The sequence below is a fragment of the Motacilla alba genome, chromosome 23, assembly GCF_015832195.1.
Source record: "Motacilla alba alba isolate MOTALB_02 chromosome 23, Motacilla_alba_V1.0_pri, whole genome shotgun sequence".
Lineage (NCBI taxonomy): Eukaryota > Metazoa > Chordata > Aves > Passeriformes > Motacillidae > Motacilla > Motacilla alba.
This window is the reverse complement of record NC_052038.1, coordinates 6,096,595-6,113,835: the sequence shown is the minus strand read 5'-3', so window position 1 is coordinate 6,113,835 and position 17,241 is coordinate 6,096,595. Positions and strand designations below refer to the sequence as shown.

The 17,241-nt window shown below is 67.2% G+C and overlaps 1 protein-coding gene across 1 annotated transcript; it reads right to left on the bottom strand.

Moving 5' to 3' along the window:
- Positions 1–365: 365 nt before the first annotated feature.
- Positions 366–11,436, bottom strand: LIN28A (lin-28 homolog A). Its single transcript, XM_038160884.1, has 4 exons — positions 11,406–11,436; positions 10,430–10,608; positions 1,746–1,930; positions 366–807 (listed from the first exon to the last, which is right to left on the bottom strand). The coding sequence occupies exons 1-4, from the start codon at positions 11,434–11,436 to the stop codon at positions 594–596; spliced, it is 609 nt and encodes a 202-aa protein (XP_038016812.1). The 3' UTR covers positions 366–593.
- Positions 11,437–17,241: the final 5,805 nt, after the last annotated feature.

Genomic DNA, 17,241 nt, shown 5'->3' with positions numbered 1-17,241 from the left:
TGCTGGTGTCACTCCAGCCCCGAGAGAGGACCCATTTCCTCCCAGACCGAGCCCAAACCCGGGCTCTGCTGCTGTCAGCAGTGGAGCAACCGTGGAAAAACCATAAATCCTCCCACCTCCCTGGAAGGGAGAAGCCCCGAGGAGCAGAGGGAGCCGCGGGACCGGCCCACGGGCGTCTCCCCTTTCCCTCGGGGCAGGGGCAGGAGCGGGTCCCCCCGGCTCATCCGGGCTGTGCCCAGCCCGTGCGGAGCTCGGGAGAACAAGGAGCTCCTCCCTGGGTGCTGCCCCTCTGCTCCTCCTCCCCAAGACACGACTGCCCGGCTTAATTTAGGAAAAGAATAAAGGTTAATCGAGGATGTTCGGGGTTTCTAGCGGGAAGAAGCGTGTTGGGTGCTGCCTTCCCCTGTTCTGGAACGAGCCATCGTGATGCTAACGGGGCTTTTCCCAGCCCGGGCGTGGGGGAAAGGCCTGTGCAGGGACACCAGGTCCCCGCTGCCAGCACTGCCACCTGCCCTCCCCAGCCCCTCCCCTGCCCCTTGCCTTGCCAAAGCCTTCTCACCCCGGTGGAAGCCCCCTCTCCCTGGCGCCCAGCATCATTCCCGGCTCTCGGGGAGGAGGGCCGAGCTGTGCATGTCCTCCTCCTCTCGGAAGTAGGCGGGCTTTCCCTGCGAGCTGGGCGACTGCTGTGCTTTGGCGGGGCAGTTGGCGACCATGTGGCTGATGCTCTGGCAGAAGTGGCACTTCTTGGGCTGCGGCGGGAGCTTGCACTCCTTGGCGTGGTGGTCCAGCCCGCCGCAGTTGTAGCACCTGTGTGAGGGGAGGAGAAACGAAATGAGGCGGGAAGGTGCTGTGACCGTGCCCGGGCTCCTTAGCCAGAGCCGGGCTCAGTTTTGGGGTGGGCGGTGGCCGCAGGGTTGGTCCCTGCAGAGCCCCAGCTCCAGCGCGGCCAGTGGGGCTCGGTGGTGCTGCTGGGACCCAGGAGATGGCAGCAAACCCCTGCGCTGCGGCCACACACCGGGGACAGCGCGGCATGCGGGGGGTTCCGGCCCTCCGGCTCCATCGGTGCCCCGGCTCCTGTGTCCCCAGACCGCATTCCCGGGATGCCCCTGGAGCAGGCAAAGGAACGAGTGACATCCCCAGCTGTCATCGTGTGGGGACAACGCCGAGGGTGGCTCCTCGCAGGGCTGCACCTCCCAGGTCTGTCCATGGGTGCCACCCTCACACCGGAGCAGAGGGAGCTGCCCTGCGTCCATTTTAAATCCTGCATCCACGCAGGACGGCCACAACCCTTTTCTCTTTCCTTTTCCTTCACAATTCCTTTCTGATTAACCTTAAAACCTGTTTATGAGGACAACTGAGTGGCGTGGACAGCATCCACCGGGAAAACTGGGATGAGGCATCCCCAGGCGGCCAGGGGAGAGGTGGGATGCAGGGCTGGCCAGAACTTGCCCCAGGGCTCCCATCCTGCCGTGGTTTCCCACAAGGAAAGGTTTCTCTTGCAGCAAACTGCCCAGCCCAGCAGGGCTCCCGGGGCTGCCCGGGGTGTCCCTGACCTCTGTCCCTCCCTGCTGCTCCCCTGCCCCTTCCCCGCCGAGCTGCATCTGCCGCTCATTAGGCACCGCAGGAAGCTGCTTTCCCAGAGCAAGGGTCACTGCCCGTCCCCGCGGCCCCGTGCCCATCCCCGGGGTGCCCGGGCGGCTCCCGGTGCCCGCGGGGCTCGGCCCCAGCCCCGGCCCTGCCCTCACCGGTCTCCTTTGGACCTGCGTTTCTGGAGGCTCTTCCCTTTGGGTCTCCTCTCGCTGCCGATGCAGAAGACGCCCCCGGGGCCGGTCACTCGGATGGACTCCAAACCTTTGGATGATTTCTTGAAGGTGAACTCGACGGCTTCGCCCTCCTTCAGGCTGCGGAAACCCTCCATGTGGAGCTTGCTCTGGGGAGGGGGCACAGGGAGAGGACGGGGGTCAGCACAGGGCTGGGTGTTCTCCAGGCACGGCACAAAGGCCTCCTGTGGCACAGCAGCTGCAAAGGTCCCCCTCTGCCTGTCCCTTGGGTTTTTTTAAATACAAAAGAATCTCGAGGCTTTGCACAGCGAGCTGGGCTCGGGGCAGGCCCTGCAGCAAGGCAGGGAGGCTGGGGGTGGCACTGCCGGCCCCCCAGCACAGCCCAGCTCAGCCCAAGCCCTTTAGCTGCCTGCAATCATTAATTAAGCAGCCATTTGGCACAGGATTATCACTGCTGGGAGCTTCTCCCATTCCTTCCAGGAACACCACACCGGTTATCACCACACAACCAAAGCAGGGGAGCCACAAAAAGCCCACGCTGGGCAGGGGGGGTTGAGAGGTGACAGGAGACCCCTCCCCGTCTACTTTGAGGTGATCTGTCCATTTTAGCAGAACAAATCCCTGGGGAGCAGAGCGGGCTGAGGCGGAGGGCATTCTCAGCCCCCTGTGCCCCGAGCATCCCTGCTGCTCTGCCGGGGGCAGCAGCTCCAGCTCGGCATCCCTGCGAGCAGCGAACTGAGCGGGATTTGCTGGCAGAGGGAGGAGCAGCTGCTGCCGGGGGCATTCCCAACGCCTGCGCGGCTGCAGCGCGACCCTGCGATTATGAATGGAGCATCTCCCCATTCATGGCCGAGAGCTCCCGGCCGTCACGGGTGTGCTCTCCCGTTCTGCCCGCACCGAGCCTCCCGTGAGCGCTGTGCGGGACGGGCAGGCACGGGCTGCTCCCCTCCCCGCCCCGAATCTCACCAGGAAACTGTAAAAAACAGAGAGGGGAGAAGTGGAGCTGTTGGGTTCTAGGAGAGAATTTTTCCTGGCAGGGTCTTGAGGGATGTCCCCGTGTCCCTGGGCACGAGAGGGGTGGGAGCACAGCAGAGCTCGAGGAACAACCCTTGAGACCCCTTTTTCTGCTGCTTTCCCCTTCCCTTTCTGTGCCCGAGGGTCCAGCTCAGGGTGGGACAGACCCCATGTGCTTGGCCAAGTCACCCCCAGGCCCTGGACTCCCTTGGCTGCTGGGATGGGATCCAGAGCAGCCACAGGGACCCTCCTTTGCTCTCTGCCCTGCTCCTGCTGCCTCAAGGGAGAGCCAGACCCTGAGCTGTGAGGTCCCAAATGACCACAACGACCTGAGAGAGTGTCACGGGCCCCTGTGCCCATCCAGGGCAGTACCAGCACCACCAGGGCAGTGGCCGCACCACCAGCCCAGGAGCTCTGTGCCCAAGACCCCAGCACACCCCAGAGGTGCCCAGCACACCCCAGAGGTGCCCAGCACATCCCAGAGGTGCCCAGCACATCCCAGAGGTGCCCAGCACACCCCAGAGGTGCCCCAGCACCTCGGCTCAGTCACCACCCTGGCCTGTCCCCAGCCTGAGGTGATTTGGGCAATGGGAGCTACCCCAAAAAAGGGAATTTACCCCGCTCCCACGGCAGCCCAGGGTTTGGGGGTAAGGAGGGGCTGAGCGTCACTCCCTGGCACGGGAGGCAGCCCTGGGAGCTGGGGACGAGGCCGAGCACCTCCCGTGGCTCCTCTCAGGGCGTTTACAGCCCCAGCTGGCCCAGCTGTGTTTACACTGCGGGGATGAAAACTCCCAGGCGCTCAGCCCTGAGCTTCGGGCCGAAGCTGAGCCGTGCCCGGGGGTCCCCAGCGGCCCCCAGCCCAGCCCCACCTTGGGCACCGCCGCCCCTCTGCCGGAGCCCAGCCCCGAGCGCCCGCCGGCCCCGCTTGGAGGAAGAGGAGGGATGAGGCAGAAGCTGCCACAACATGACGGGGAAGCGATTTATTTTCCAGGAGCGGGCGAGGATGACAAGCACCCCCCAGCCCCCTCCGCCAAAAGGCCAAAGGAAACGCCCTCTCCCCAGGGAAGGGGGGGACAGAGGCTGGGGCGTCCCAGCTCTGCCCCCCTCCACCCCCCCGCCGCAGCCTTTTGATGTGCGCTGCAGAGTGGCCGGTGGTCCCCGCGCATCCCCCCTGCCCCCTTCCCAAAACACACACATTGCTGGCATTCCTCTGTTATCAGATAGGTAATCAAACTGCAGCCCATTGAATTAGCTGCATACCTCCTGCATCTGAAAGGAAGGGGCCCAGAGCCCCTGTCCCACACCACACACAAAGCCGGAGCCTTCCCAGGCCTCCACACACCCACACCCCCCCCCAAAAAATAAAGAGAGGAAGGGGGGGATTGGAGCGAGCCGGGGATGCTGGGGATGAGGGGGAGCGCAGGGGAGGGCCAGGGCCGGGAGCCACCGGCCAGCGAGAACAAAGGGCCGGCGGCGGCCGCGCTCCCGCTGCCCAAATTCCAGGAGTTCCAGGCCCCGGCGGGGGGAGGAAGGGTGGCCGGCATGGCCGCGGGCCCTCTGACCCCCTCCAGCCCCCGCGCCACCAGCGCCGTGCCCCGCTCGCCCGCCGGGCGCTGCCTTCGGGCCCCGGTCCCCCGGGGGAGCCGCGGGCTCGGTGCCGGGGGTGCCCGTGGGACGGGGGGCGTGGGGTGGCCCTGGGCTCGGGGTCACAAAGCCTTGCCATCCCAAAGGAAGCGTCGCCCAAGGCCGGGATTCCGTCGGGCCCGGCGTTAACCGGGGGGACGGGGGACAGGGGCAGAGCTGGCACGGCTTCACCGGCGGCCCCCGGGCACCACAGCGGGCACCGCTCCGCCTCTCCCCCTGCATTGCCTCCCTCCCTGCCCGCACCCCCGGTCACTGAGGGCGGACAAAGCCGCAGCACGTGAGCGGCCGAGCGCTGCCACCCCCCCGCACATGGGTGCCTTCATCCCTCCTCTTCCTCGCAGCCAGCAAAGCCCTCAGCGCACACCCCACCCGGCCTGAAGGGACGGCACCTCGGCGCGCCCCAAACGCCACCGCTGCCCCCCGAACTGCCGGGCTCGGGCTGCCCCCCACCCCGCGGGGCTCCGGAGGGGCTCGGCCGGCCCCGGGGTCACCATTGTCCCCGCGGCCTCCCCAGCGCGACACAAGGGGACGTTTATTCCCAGCCGGCCCCGGCCACTCAATCAAACCATCTTTGTGTCCGGCGGGGCCTGGGGCGGAGCAGCCGCCGCACCTCGGCTCTCGGAGCCCTTTTAGCTGAGATCCCTGGCCAAACGAGCCGGGCCGGGACGAGCCCGGCCGCAGGAACACTGCTGGCAGCGCCCGGCTGTGCCAGGGCTACGTCTGAGCCCTGCCCAGAGCGTTCGGGACAGCCCAGCCCCGCTGCAGGCAGGGCCCGTGCCTCAGTTTCCCCCACTCTGCAGAGGAGGGTCAGGAAAAGCAGCCCAGGGATTGCTGAGCCCCCGGGGGGGCCATGCCCCCATCCCTGGGTACCCTGCCCGCGGTGACCTCTGGCTCAACTGGCACCGTGCAGCCCCACCCTCCCGTGCAGAGGATGGTGTCCCCAGAGCCAGTGTCCCTGTCCCCGACTCCTCCTTCTGCCGGTTCCAAGCCACCAGCCGCCCTCTGGGGCTTCGGGGCAGCCCCCAGGCCCCCCCTGAGCCCACCACGGCCCCCGAGGGCCATCCCGGGGGCTCAGATTTGGCTCAGCCGGTGCGAGCATCCCGCGGGGGAGCGGCTGCGGGGCTGGCACGGGGCTGGCACGGGGCTGGCACGGGGCTGGCCCTGGCCCAGTTCTCCAGCCGCGGGCCCTCCCATCGCCGCTGGGCACAGCCCAGCCCTGGCAGAGCCGCTCTCCCCGCAGCTGGGCACGGCAAGTAGCCCCCGAGCAGATTCTGGCAGGGCAGGGCTGGGCTCTGCCAGCTCGGAGCAGGGACCCGAGCGGCCAGCGCCAGCCGGGAAATGTCCCTTTGCCTCCTCAGCCCGTGTCCCCAAAGGCAAAGCCCTGCCCTGTCCCCAGACCCCAGAGCGAATCTCTGCCCGCTGCCAGCAGCCCTCGGGACGGTGCTGCCCTGGGTTGGGGTTTTGGGAAGGGCTCGGAGCAGGAGCCGCCCCGTTCCCTCCTGCGCGCTGAGCAGATCAGGAGGGCGATGCCTTTGGAGGCCTCGGGGAGAGCGCGGAGCATTCAACAAACGCCACACAGGCTTTCCTCCATCACCGGCTCCCTCGCCGTCATCTGCTGCAACATCCCTGAGGACCCCGACCGATTTCAACCAAAACCAAAATAGAGACATTTCCCTGCCGAAGCAACGATGTTTGCTCCCAATTTTCCACCACAAGTCAGAAAAATTAAACTCTAGATACCAATTCCGAGGGAAAAAAAAAAAAAAAGCATCTACCACAGAGTTTAATCCATCGGTTTCCTGTCCTAAATCCTTTTAGCTCCTTTGCTTGTATTTTTTTTCCCCACCAAAACCCTCCTGCACTTCCCAGGGGCAGCTGATTGGGATCAGTGGCTGCGTGTTAATTTTGTGCTCCCGTCTCAGGGCAGGAGCACGGCCCGGAGCTGCCGCTGATGATTTCAGCTCCATCCCGCTAATTCTTAGGAGAAAAGGAGCAGGGAACGGGGGAAAGGCAGCGCCGGGGCTGGAGGTGGGGGCGGCAGGGCCGGGGCTCCATCCCGCAGCAATCCCATTCACCGGGGCCGTATTCCCGAGACCCTTGCAGGGTGTTTTCTCTCCCTGGGGCAGGGAGGGGGAGCTGGGGGAAGGGATGTGCCTGCGGCCATCAGTTAATCTTTAGACAGAGACAGGAGGCTTTTTTTTTTTGTGTGTGTGTGTGAGCGTCTTGAGGGAGTTTCAGGGGTGGAATAAAGCCGCTCTCTTTCAGTATTTCCCATCGGGACGCGGCGCACTACAATTCCATTCCAGCGGTTATTTAAAACAAACCCAAAAAAACCAAACACAGAATAAACAAAACCAAAGAAATTGCTACTACCCATCTCCCCACACCACAAAAAAAACCCCCAAAAAAACCCCAGAGATTCCAACGAGCATTTCTACCCCAGGGGATCTCTGCGGGGGTTCCCTGCTCCTTGCAGGGGGGTTGGACTAAATGACCTTTAAAGGTCCCCTCCAACCCAAACTAATCTGTGATTCCAGCATCGCTTTCTCCCCCAGGGATGCGCGCCTCTGCTGTCCCGGGCTGGGGGTGGCCCTGCTCCTGCGGGACGAGCACGGGGAGCAGGAAAAGCGAGGTACTACCCGCGTCCCTCGAGGATGGAGCACCAGGGATCCCCCCTGCCCTGCTGCCCCCAGCCCCGCACAGCCCAAAGCCCCGCTCGGATCCTGCCAGGGGAAGGCAGCAGGGAAAGGCTGGCTCCTGCTCCCTGACAGAGAAACTCTCCCTCCTTTGTGTGCCTTCCCTGCACACTCAGCCATGGAGCTGCCTCCAAACACCTTCTTTTTTTTTTTTTAAGACCTCACGTCATGCTCACGTGGGTGATTATTTGTATTATCCTGGCTGCGTGCACGGGGCGGCACAGGTGGGTGACAGCCCAGGTGGGCTCAGCCAAACCCGCGTCCAGACGGCCACTTCCACCCCCCTCATCCCAGGGATCCCATCCCCTGGATCCCATCCCATCCCATCCCATCGATCCTATCCTATCCCAGGGATCCCATCCCAGGGATCCCATCCCATCCCACCCCAGGGATCTCATCCCATTCCAGGGATCTCATCCCATCCCATCCCATTGATCCTATCCTATCCCAGGGATCCCATCCCCATCCCAGGTATCCCACCCCATCCCTGCCTGGCCGAGCGGGGCTGGAGCTGCTCCTGGGGCATCCCAGGGGACAGGAGCCCCTGCCGTGCTGGGATGTGCCCAGGGAGTCCCACGCTGCCCAGGGAGTGCCACATCCCAGCTTCGTGTCCCCCCAAGGACGTGCAGGACCGAGGCGCCAGTGACCAAACCCTGCGGCCACGGGTGCCCACGGTGCCCAGCAGGATCTCCTGCTAAAACCACAAGAAGGAACAAAACCACCCAGCAAACTGCATTTACCAAGTGTTTAGACCCTCTGGCTGGGAGAAATGCAGAGCCAAGCTGTGGAGAGCAGATTTCCAGGCACTGGACATCCCCTTCCTCTCTGCCCCCAGCCAGAGCCCGACCCAGATCCCAGCCCAGGGGCAGCACTGCTCCTCCAGCTCCAGCCAGCGGCACCGAGCCTTGATTTTCTCCTTTCCCTGTTCCCATGTTGCCTTCCCAGGCAGCTCCACACTCCTGTGAGTGATGCTCAGAGCCCGGGAGCCCATCCCATGGGGACCGCTGCACCTTTGGGGCCTTCACCGTGACCACCAGCCCAATTTCTGCCACCCCAAGATCCCCAGCTCCTCAGGGGTGCTGCTCAGCCCTTGGCCTCCCCGGGATGATCTGCTCTGCTCCCCTCTGCTTCATCCCTCCCGTCTCCTCACAGCCCCCAAATGAATCCATCTCCAGTGTCCAGGGGAGGCATTTGAACCCAAATGCCTCATTTTTAGCTCACAATGCGAGGGAAAGGCAGCCCCGAGGAGCCCTGTTAGTCTCCTGTCCTGCCGAGATTTTAATCTCTTTGTGATCAGATAAAGGCAGAGGGAGATGGAGACGCGCTCCCCGCAGAGAGGGGCCATTCAGACCTGGTTCCTGTAATAAAGTGATTTAATAGATCTAAAGAGGCCAATTCCCTTCTTTCTCCCACAATTACTTCCTGTGGGTCATCATTCACATATGTAAATGAGGAGGGGAAGGAGCGGGGTTTGAGGGGTTCTGGAGAGTGAAGCCCCAGAGCTGGTTTGGGGTGCTGGGTGCTGGGCGGGGCACACCGAGCCCTGAGCCTTGCCCCGCTGGCTTTTGGTGGCTTTTGGTGGCTTTTGCCCTCGCAGCCCTGACTCCCTCCCCGGGAGCGGAGCCGACACGGCTCTCGGGGCGCTCGGGGTGGGGACAGCATCGGGACGGGGACCCGATTCCCTGCGAGCCACCCGAAAGCAGCGAGGCCGCGGTGGGAGCGTGAGTTGTTCCCCCTGAGGTGGGAGAGACCCCGGGAGCAGCTCCGGCTGCCTCTGCGGGAGAGCAGAGACTTCGTGCCGCCAGCGAGAGGAGCAGGAGGCGAAACCCGGCCCGGAGGAGGAGAATTCTCCATCAGCCCAAAGCTGCTGGTGGGGCAAAGCCCTTTGCTGCACCGGGGAGCCCCCCACACCCCCGGCCCCTCTGTACCCCAAACAAACCGCTTTTCCCCAAACGCTGCAATCTCTGGGGTCCCACGGCTCCCCCGATTTAGGAACCGGGGTGCACCGGGAGGCCGGGGGCAGCGGGACGCTCCCGACAGAGACACCCCAGCTAATTCCCGTCCCCTGCAGGAATGCGAGCAGCAGCAATCAGGAAACCAGACTGTCTGGGGGCAATAAACCCCCCGGAGCAGGGCGGGAGGCTCTCCCCGGGAGCGCTGGGTCCCGCTGCGCCGCATTGAGATGCAAAGGCCCATTTGCTCTCTGGAGAACACCAGGAGCTGTTTTCCCCCGGCTGATCTGGAGCCCTTGACTCCGAAACCAGCTGTGCCTGGCAGAGCAGCTCCTGCCAAGGCGCTCTGCCCGTGCCACGGCCGAGGGAGAAGGGACGGGCATCTCCCCTGGCCATCATTTCCCTGCCGGTCCTGCCTGCAGCCCCCGCTCGAGGGCGGGGAGTGAGCGACCCCCGGGAGCTCCTCAGAGCCCAGGGCTCAGTCCTGCACCCCCAGCCCCCAGGATGGGCCCAGTTTGGGGGGCTTTGGGCCCGTGGAGAGCCGCAGCCACTGCAGGCGGCTGGTCCAGGGACTCCCCAGAGCCAGCACCACGGCGCTGCTCACAGTCATGTGCTCAGACCCCCCGTGTTTGCTCCGAAAAGCCCCGCGCCCCCTTCGTTCGAGCTCGCTCTGCCCCCCAGCCGCTGTCCCGAGGCGAGGGGCACCACACAGACACGAGCCGGCGCTGAGCCCCGTTCTGGCCCCATCTCCAAGCCCCTTCCCCAGCCCCGGGGCATCTCCCGGCGCATCCTCCCCCGAGATCCGGGGCGTTCAGCCCCTCGTCCGCGACTTCCCCGGGTGCGGGGTCCCCGACACGCGTGGGGCTTCCCCGCTCGGCAAGGTCGGAAGCGGGCACGGGACTGTCACTGTCACACAGACCCGCAGGGACACAAACGCGACGCCTTTGTGCCACCCGCGGCTGGGACAAAGGGCGCGGGCAGAGCTGCCCGGTCCCGGGATGAGCTGCAGCGGGAGAGCTCCCGGTGCCGCATCCCGGCGGGGCTCGGCGCTCCGGGAGCGGCTACCGGGGTAGCAGCGGGGTTCCCCGAGTCCCCCGCGGGCCGAGCGGCGTCCCCGCGGGCACCTGCTCCCCCGGCCCCGAGGGGCTCCTCAGCAGCAGCGACGGCAAAGTGAAATCGCTCGGCATCGCCTCGCAGCGCCGGTCCCGGAGAGCAGCCCCGGCCGCGGCCGTGCCCGCCCTCCCACCCGCCCGGAGCGCGGCCCGGGGTCCCCATGCCACCTCCCTCCTCCGGAGGGTGCTGCCCTGCCCTCCCCGGGACCCCGCGCGGCTCCGGCCCCTACCTGGTGCACGAAGACATCGACGGGCGAGTCCAGGGTCGCGCCGCCCTTGGCGGTCATGGAGAGGAAGCCGAAGCCCATGCGGACGTTGAACCATTTACAGATGCCGGAGCCGTGCAGCGGCTGGGACTCGTTCTCGGCCTTGGGCGAGTCTCCGGCCGGCTCCTCGCCCGGCTTCGCACCTGGCGAGAGACCCATGGAGCCGCTGAGCCGCGGGCGGAGGAGCCGCGGGTGCCCCCGGCCCAGCCGCCCCGCACCCAGCCGGGCGGCCCGCACAGGAACCTCCGATCCTGCTCGGGGTGCCGGGCTGGAAAACGCCCCAAAAATCCCCAAACGCCCGAAAAAAACCAGCAGGGAGTGAGCTCTGCCTCCGCGTGTGCGTGGGGATCACCCCCGGAAACGAAGGCGGCTCCCGCCAGCACGACCCAGGCAGTGCGTGCGGTGGGAGCCCTAAATCCGTTTCTCCCTCAAAAATGTTAAAAAACGAAAAAAAAAAAAATCCCAGACTCACACACAAAAAGACCAAACGAGTAACGAAAAAAATAGCCAAATTATTTTTCGAAAATCGAAATATCAAAACAAAACTTGATAAAAGGGGAAAAACTCCCCCAAAACACCAACCCGAAACCCCCCCTGCCCCCAGCGAGCCACGCTGGAGAAACTCTCCCTCGCCGTCAGCATCCCCCCCTCGCACCGTCCCACCCCCGCGCCCAGACACCCCCGGCAGCCGCCACCGGCCCCAAACTTCTGGGGTCATCCTGGGGCTGGAGGGGGGGTAAAAAACCCCGAGAAATTCCCCCCTGCGAGCCCCCGGCGCTGCGCGGGGCAGAGGGGCCCGCCGGGCCCGGCCGCGCTGCCGGGGCGCAGCGGGACTGGGTGGGCCGGGGTCGGGGGGGTCCCTGCGCCCCCCGGCCGGGCTCTGCCCTCGTTATTAATAATCGCGGAGCCGAGGCGGGCTGCGACAATAATATAACTTAACCTGCAAACTGCTGGTTGGAAACAGACCCCATCCCGACACTCGCTTGCAAATTCCGAGTTGTGGCTGTTACCGCCTCCTCCCTCCTCCTCCTCGGCCAGCTTTGAGGGTATCAGGCCAGCCAAAAAAAAAAGGAAAAAAAAAAAAAAAAAGAGGAAAAAAAAAAAAAAAAAACAACAAAAAAACCCAGCTTAGACCCCGCCGGGAGGGAGCCGGGAGAGGTTTGACTCCATCTTCACTCCAACAATAGGGGTGGGAGGGAGCGGGAGGGTTTTTTCAAAGGCTCCCAAATTCTCGCAGACAATAGCAGCCCCCGCCCCCCCACCCAGGACCCACCCGCGGGGCCGGGGGGCGCCGGGCCCTGCTCCGCCATCCCGTCCCCACGTGATCCTAATTAACCCCCCCGGTAATAGCGACACATTCCGGGAGGGATTTGCAGCCGGGGGGGGGGGCTCTGTGGGCTGACCCCCCCACACTTAGGGCACTTAGGGGCGAGGCCACCTGTCAAGGCAAGAGGTGACACCCGGGGAAGGGGGGGGCTGCAGGCGGCACCCCCGGACATCGTGGGGAGCTCCCACCTCGTTCCTCCGCGCCCCCTCCCCACGAGCGGAGCCACCTGCGAGCCGCGGCCCGGTGGGACGGGGAGCCGGCAGCGCGGGGGAGGGGGCGGCTCCCCGGGACACCGGGGGCTCCCCGCGCCCCCAGCCCCATCCCGCGTCCCGCGAGCGGGGCGCGCACCCCGGCACCGTGCGAGCCCCGGGCTGCGCGGCCCCGGCGGCCCCGTTGGCCCCGCTTCCCCCCGTGCCGGGGGCCCGGCGCCCCCGGGCCGGCGGGGACAAAGGGCGAGCGAGTGACCAGCGGCTCCATTTCCGGCGGCGGACAATGCCCCGGCCGTGGGGGCACAGCGCCGCCCGCCGCCGCGCCCGCGCCGTGCCCGGGGCGCCCCCGCGCCGCCCCCGAACCGGGCCGGGCCTCTGAGCCCCCCGAGGGGGGAGCCGGGGCCGGGGGCGGCCTCTGAGCCCCCCGCGACCCCCCCACGCGGGGCCAGTCCCGCGTGGTGCCACCGAGCGGAGCACCGGGGGGCACCGAGCGGCCGCCGGGCGCGGCGGGGACAGCGGTGTCACCCGCGGGGGACCCCCGGGCCGGGCCGGGCCGGCGGGGAAATCCCGCGTGGGGAATCCCGCGCGAAGGCTCCGCCGCCCGAGGGGCCGCTGCCGCTGGCCGTGGTGCTGAAGCCGAGCCCTGTCCAGGGTCCTGGCGGAGCCTTCCTCCAGCTGCTCTTCCTCTCCCTCCTCCCGCTCCTGCCCCGCACACCGGGGACTCCTCGTTGTCCCGTCCCCAGCAGCCCCGCCGGACCCCACTGATGGACGGCAAAGGAGGAGGAGGAGGAGGAGGAGGAGGAGGAGGAAGAGGATGGTTTTTCTCCGTGAAGGCACCCAAGCGAGCTGCTGGGAGCGCCCCAGCCCGCCAGGACTCGCTCGGTGCAGCTGGATCCGTGTCCCACGGGACACAGACAGAGCGGGAGGTGCCACGGCTGACGCCCCCGGTGTCACAGCGTGTCCCTCACCTGCACACCGCTCTCAAGGGGCTGGAGGAAACTCCTCTGGTCTCTCCTCGTCGGTCCTGAGCCGATTCCCCAAAGGCGAGCAGCAGCACCTCGCCTGCAGCAGGAGCAGGGAAGGGTCTGGCCGGCGTTTCCTGCGGGATCCGCACTCCCATCCCTGGCCAGGCTCTGGCAGCCGCAGAACTCCCAGTCCGAGACGGGGGCTGGTGGCAGTCCTGGCGAGAAGGAAACCGCGGTGCCTGTCGCTGTTCACGCTGCCCCTCTCTGCTGGCACTCACAGCCAGCTCGGGGGGCGGCCCGGGACCATCCCGGGACCGTCCCGGGAGCAGGAGCGCGTCTGGCCCCCTCTCCTGGCTGCAGGGCTTGCACACTCATCCTCGCTTTCCTCTCGGCTGTGGCACAGCTGGGCCAGGAGGGGAGGAAATAACGCACCCTCCACGCGGCTCAGCCCTGCTCCCTTCCCAGCTCCTGCCCCGTTCTCCCCGTTCCGCTCGGGATTTGGGTGTGAGGGCACGGGGGGAGGATCTGGTGAGGAACGAGCTCATCCTCGCCTTCTCCACAGCGAATCCTTCAGGGAAAAACCCTCACCCTGCACCGGCCTCCCCCTGCAGCCCCTTCCCGAGGGACAGGAGGACAGCAGCAGCCCCAGAGGCATTCTCCTGTAACTATTCACAGGCAGCAGCGGCTCCCGCAGCACCCCCCGATCGCTGCCCGTCCCCAGCGGCGCTCCAGCCGCATCCCCGCTCCCGGCGCTCCCATCCCGGGCCGTGCCGCCCTTCCCCGGTGCCGTGTCCCAGCCCGGGCCGCGTTTCTGTGCGTGCTGTGTTTGTTTTCGGGGCCCGCTGAATGGCAAACGCGGAAGGGAAGGGACGGGGACTCCTTCCTGTTCTTTCAGAGCCCGGCGCTGCGCCCGGCTCGGCTTCAAGGCAAGAGCCGGCAAAGCGGCCGCTTTCACGAATAATGGCTTCATTAGATTGAAAGAAGTGGACAGTGACCTCACTGAAATGGACTTTCTGACCCCTGCTGACCTCTGGCCCCGGCTCTGACAGCCTGTAAATCTTCCCCCTCGGCACGGCCGGGGCGAGGGCAGCAGCTCCGCGAGCCCGGTGCCGGCGCTGCTTCCCTGGGCCGGAGCCGCGGAGCTGCCCCGGGGCTCCAGCGGAGCCCTGACCCGGCAGGATGAGCCCTGGGGACGGGCAGCGCCCGGGCACGCGGGTCACAGCGCTGGCAGAGATGGGGACCGGTGTCCCCGGGGCGCTGCAAGCCCCTCCAGGGTCCGGAAGGGCCGTGGAAAGCGGTCTCATCTGGGCTGAGGCTCCAGCGCCACCTCCCAGCGCTGTCGCTGTCACCGCTGACCAGCTCAGAAGCAGCCTCCGAGCTCCTGCCAAGGAAAACTGATCCCTCTCCCTGCCCACCCCGCGGGCACGGCCCTCCTGGCTGCACAAACCTCCCGCAAGCCTCTCCGAGCCCACCTGCAGCCCCTCCTGTGGGCACAGACCCTTCCCTCCAGCCCAGGACCCCGGTGGCCACTGCCCAGTCCTGCCAGCCCAGCTGCTGCTAGGGAAACTGAGGCACGAGGGGGAGCGGTGGGTGCCCATGCTGGGCACTCCACCCTGCCCTGCCTACGGCTGCCACTCGTCCCCCCATGGCCCAGCCCCAGGGCTGGCAGCGAGCCCCTCGCACCCCACCTCCCTCCTCCCCACCCTTCCACGCTCGCCGCTGACCTTTGGCTACGAATCAATCAATAAAGGAGGCCACGGAGCTGCTCCTCCCCCTCCTGGCCCCCACACCCCCTGCTCGCCCCCCTCCCTGGCCCCCCACACCCCCCGATCGCCCCGTGCCTCCAGCAGGCCCAGCCGGGACTGAGGGATGCTCCCAGGGCTGGGAACGCAGGCTGGGGGGGACACTGACACAGGCGTGCTCCCCGAGGGTGCCTCAGCACGCAGCACCCTCCCAACTCTCCAAAAATACTCCCCTGGGGCTTCTTCCTGGCTGGGGGTGCCCCAGGGCTCTGGGGATGGAGCGAGGCCGTCCTGCTCCATCCCCCGTGGGGCTCCCCGGGGCACTGGCACCCGGCAGGGCAGGGTGAGGAGGGTGAGGGGGGCTCCTGAGGGTGCCCTGAGGGTGAGGAGGGTGAGGGGGGCTCCTGAGGGTGCCCTGCAGGGTGAGGGGGGTGAGGAAGGCTCCTGGGGGTGCTGCCCGGGCCAGGCTTGCCCCCGAGGGCAGAGGGCAGAGGTGGATGGACACAGCTCTGTCCCCTGCCTGCAGCGATGGGCTGTGCCCAAATTCAGCAGCTCCCTGTGACACAAGCCCGGGGCAGCAGCTTTGATTGATCGGCTGCAGAGCGGGCATTGATCAGCACTTCAGCCCATACATATTCCTGCTCCCTGATAAAGGGGAATCGATAGCTGAAGGATACTCCTCAGAGGCTGCAGACCCCCCCAGACCAGAGCTCGCACGTCTGCCCTCGCCCCTTAAACCCCCCCAGCCCTGCTCAAACCTCACTCCCCCAGCAGCAAACCCAGGCAGTGGGGGAGAGAACTGGTTCGGGGGAGCCAGGAGGGCACAGCAGGATATCGAGGAAAGGCAGAGCCCCTCCTCCAGCAGCCAAGCCTCACCTGCCAAAGCATCGGCCTCTCCCGCATCCTCCTCCTCCCCCTGGTGGCCTGGCAAACAGGGTTCTCATCTTTCCTGGGGGGCTGCAGAACCCCCTTCAAAGTCCTGGTCAGGGTGATGCGAGGAAGCTGGGCTGGCTGATGGCTGCAGAGCCCGCGGCCCTCACTGCCTGCGAGCACCGGCGAGGCCGCCCGCCCGGGGCTGGGAGCCGCAAACGCGCTGCAGCTGCGGCCGGAGCGGAGCCGAGCCCGCAGACCCCGCTGGAACGGGGGACGGGCACCCCGAGCCCCTCCCGGGGCAGGGGACACGGCTCGCGGTCCTTTTCCACTCCTAGCATCCCATTTCCCCCCGCCCGGAGGGACCGCTGGACCCCCCGCAGCCCCGGGAGGACTCGGGGCGCTCTGGGGCTCCCCCGGCCCCGTCTCCCTGCCGGAGCTGCGGCTGAGCCCGGCCCCGCCCGCGCCCGGCGTGCCCGCTCCGTGTCCCTCCCTTGGCACACAGTGACTCAAAGCCCAGGCTCGCCCCGGTGTCCCTCCAGTTCCTCCAGTGCCTGGAACTGTTTGCGCGGGGGGACCCTCCCCAGCGCTGCCCGAACGCTGCCCGGCCGGCGCGGGGCTGTGAAGGGAGCTCCCCTGGAGCCGCGGCTGGCTGGGCACGGACACCCACCCTGGCACACCCTGGCACACCCTGGCACACGCCAAACACACCAAACACACGCGTGCACCCGCACTGACCCTGCCGGGCCCCATCGCTGCCTCTCCCGCGATCCCCGGGGGGATGCAGGGGCAGATCCCGCTCCGAGCCATCCTGGGGGCAGCCGGTCCCCGCATGGGTGCCCAGACACCCTTGGAGGCCCGGCGAAGGCACGGGAGGGGACCGGGGACCGGCCAGAACCCGGCCGAGGGAGCTCGGCGCTGCCTCAGTTTCCCCAGCACGTGAGCGGTGTCACCCGGAGCTGGGTGGCCCCGGGCGCCCCAGCGGGCTGAACCGTGGCCACCTGCGCCGGGCTGGCGGTGGCCGGGGAGGCTCCTGGCTGGGCCAGCAGCCGGGAGTGGTGGCCCCGGGCTGAGGCTGGCACCGCAGCGGGCTCCCGCGGGCTGGGGCGGAGCGGGAGGGCAGGGCGAGGCTGCGGGGCGGCTGCTGGCCCCGCTGCGCTCCCAGCCCTGCCGGGACGGGGCCCTGCGCCCCGGGGTCAGGCCTCCGCGGTGGCCCGGGGCTACTGTGATGTCCACTCCCCCCCCCAAGCCCGCGGGAAGCCCCTCAGGTGCCCCAGCCCTCTAAACCTTGGGGATGCCCCCGCATTCGGAGCCCCTCGGGAACGCGCCGCAGCGCTGGGGGGCTCCGTGTGGGACCCCCGGGAAGGGGATTGACCCGGGGCGACCCCAGCCCCTCAGCAGCCTGCCGGGACCCTGCCAGCCCCCCCGGCCCGGCCCGGCCCTGCTGGGAGCGCCGTGCTGGCCGGAGGCGCGGGGACAAAGCGGTCCCTGGTGTCCCATCCCAGGTTCCCATCGCCCTTCACTCGGTGGGTGGCGGGAGAGAGATCCGGGGGGCCCAGAGCCACCCAGGCCGGCTGGGCTCCCTCCCGGCGCTGCTGAGTCGGAGGAAACGGGGGAGCCGGGTCTGGAACCAGCCCGACCGGCTCCCCGGCTGTCAGCACCT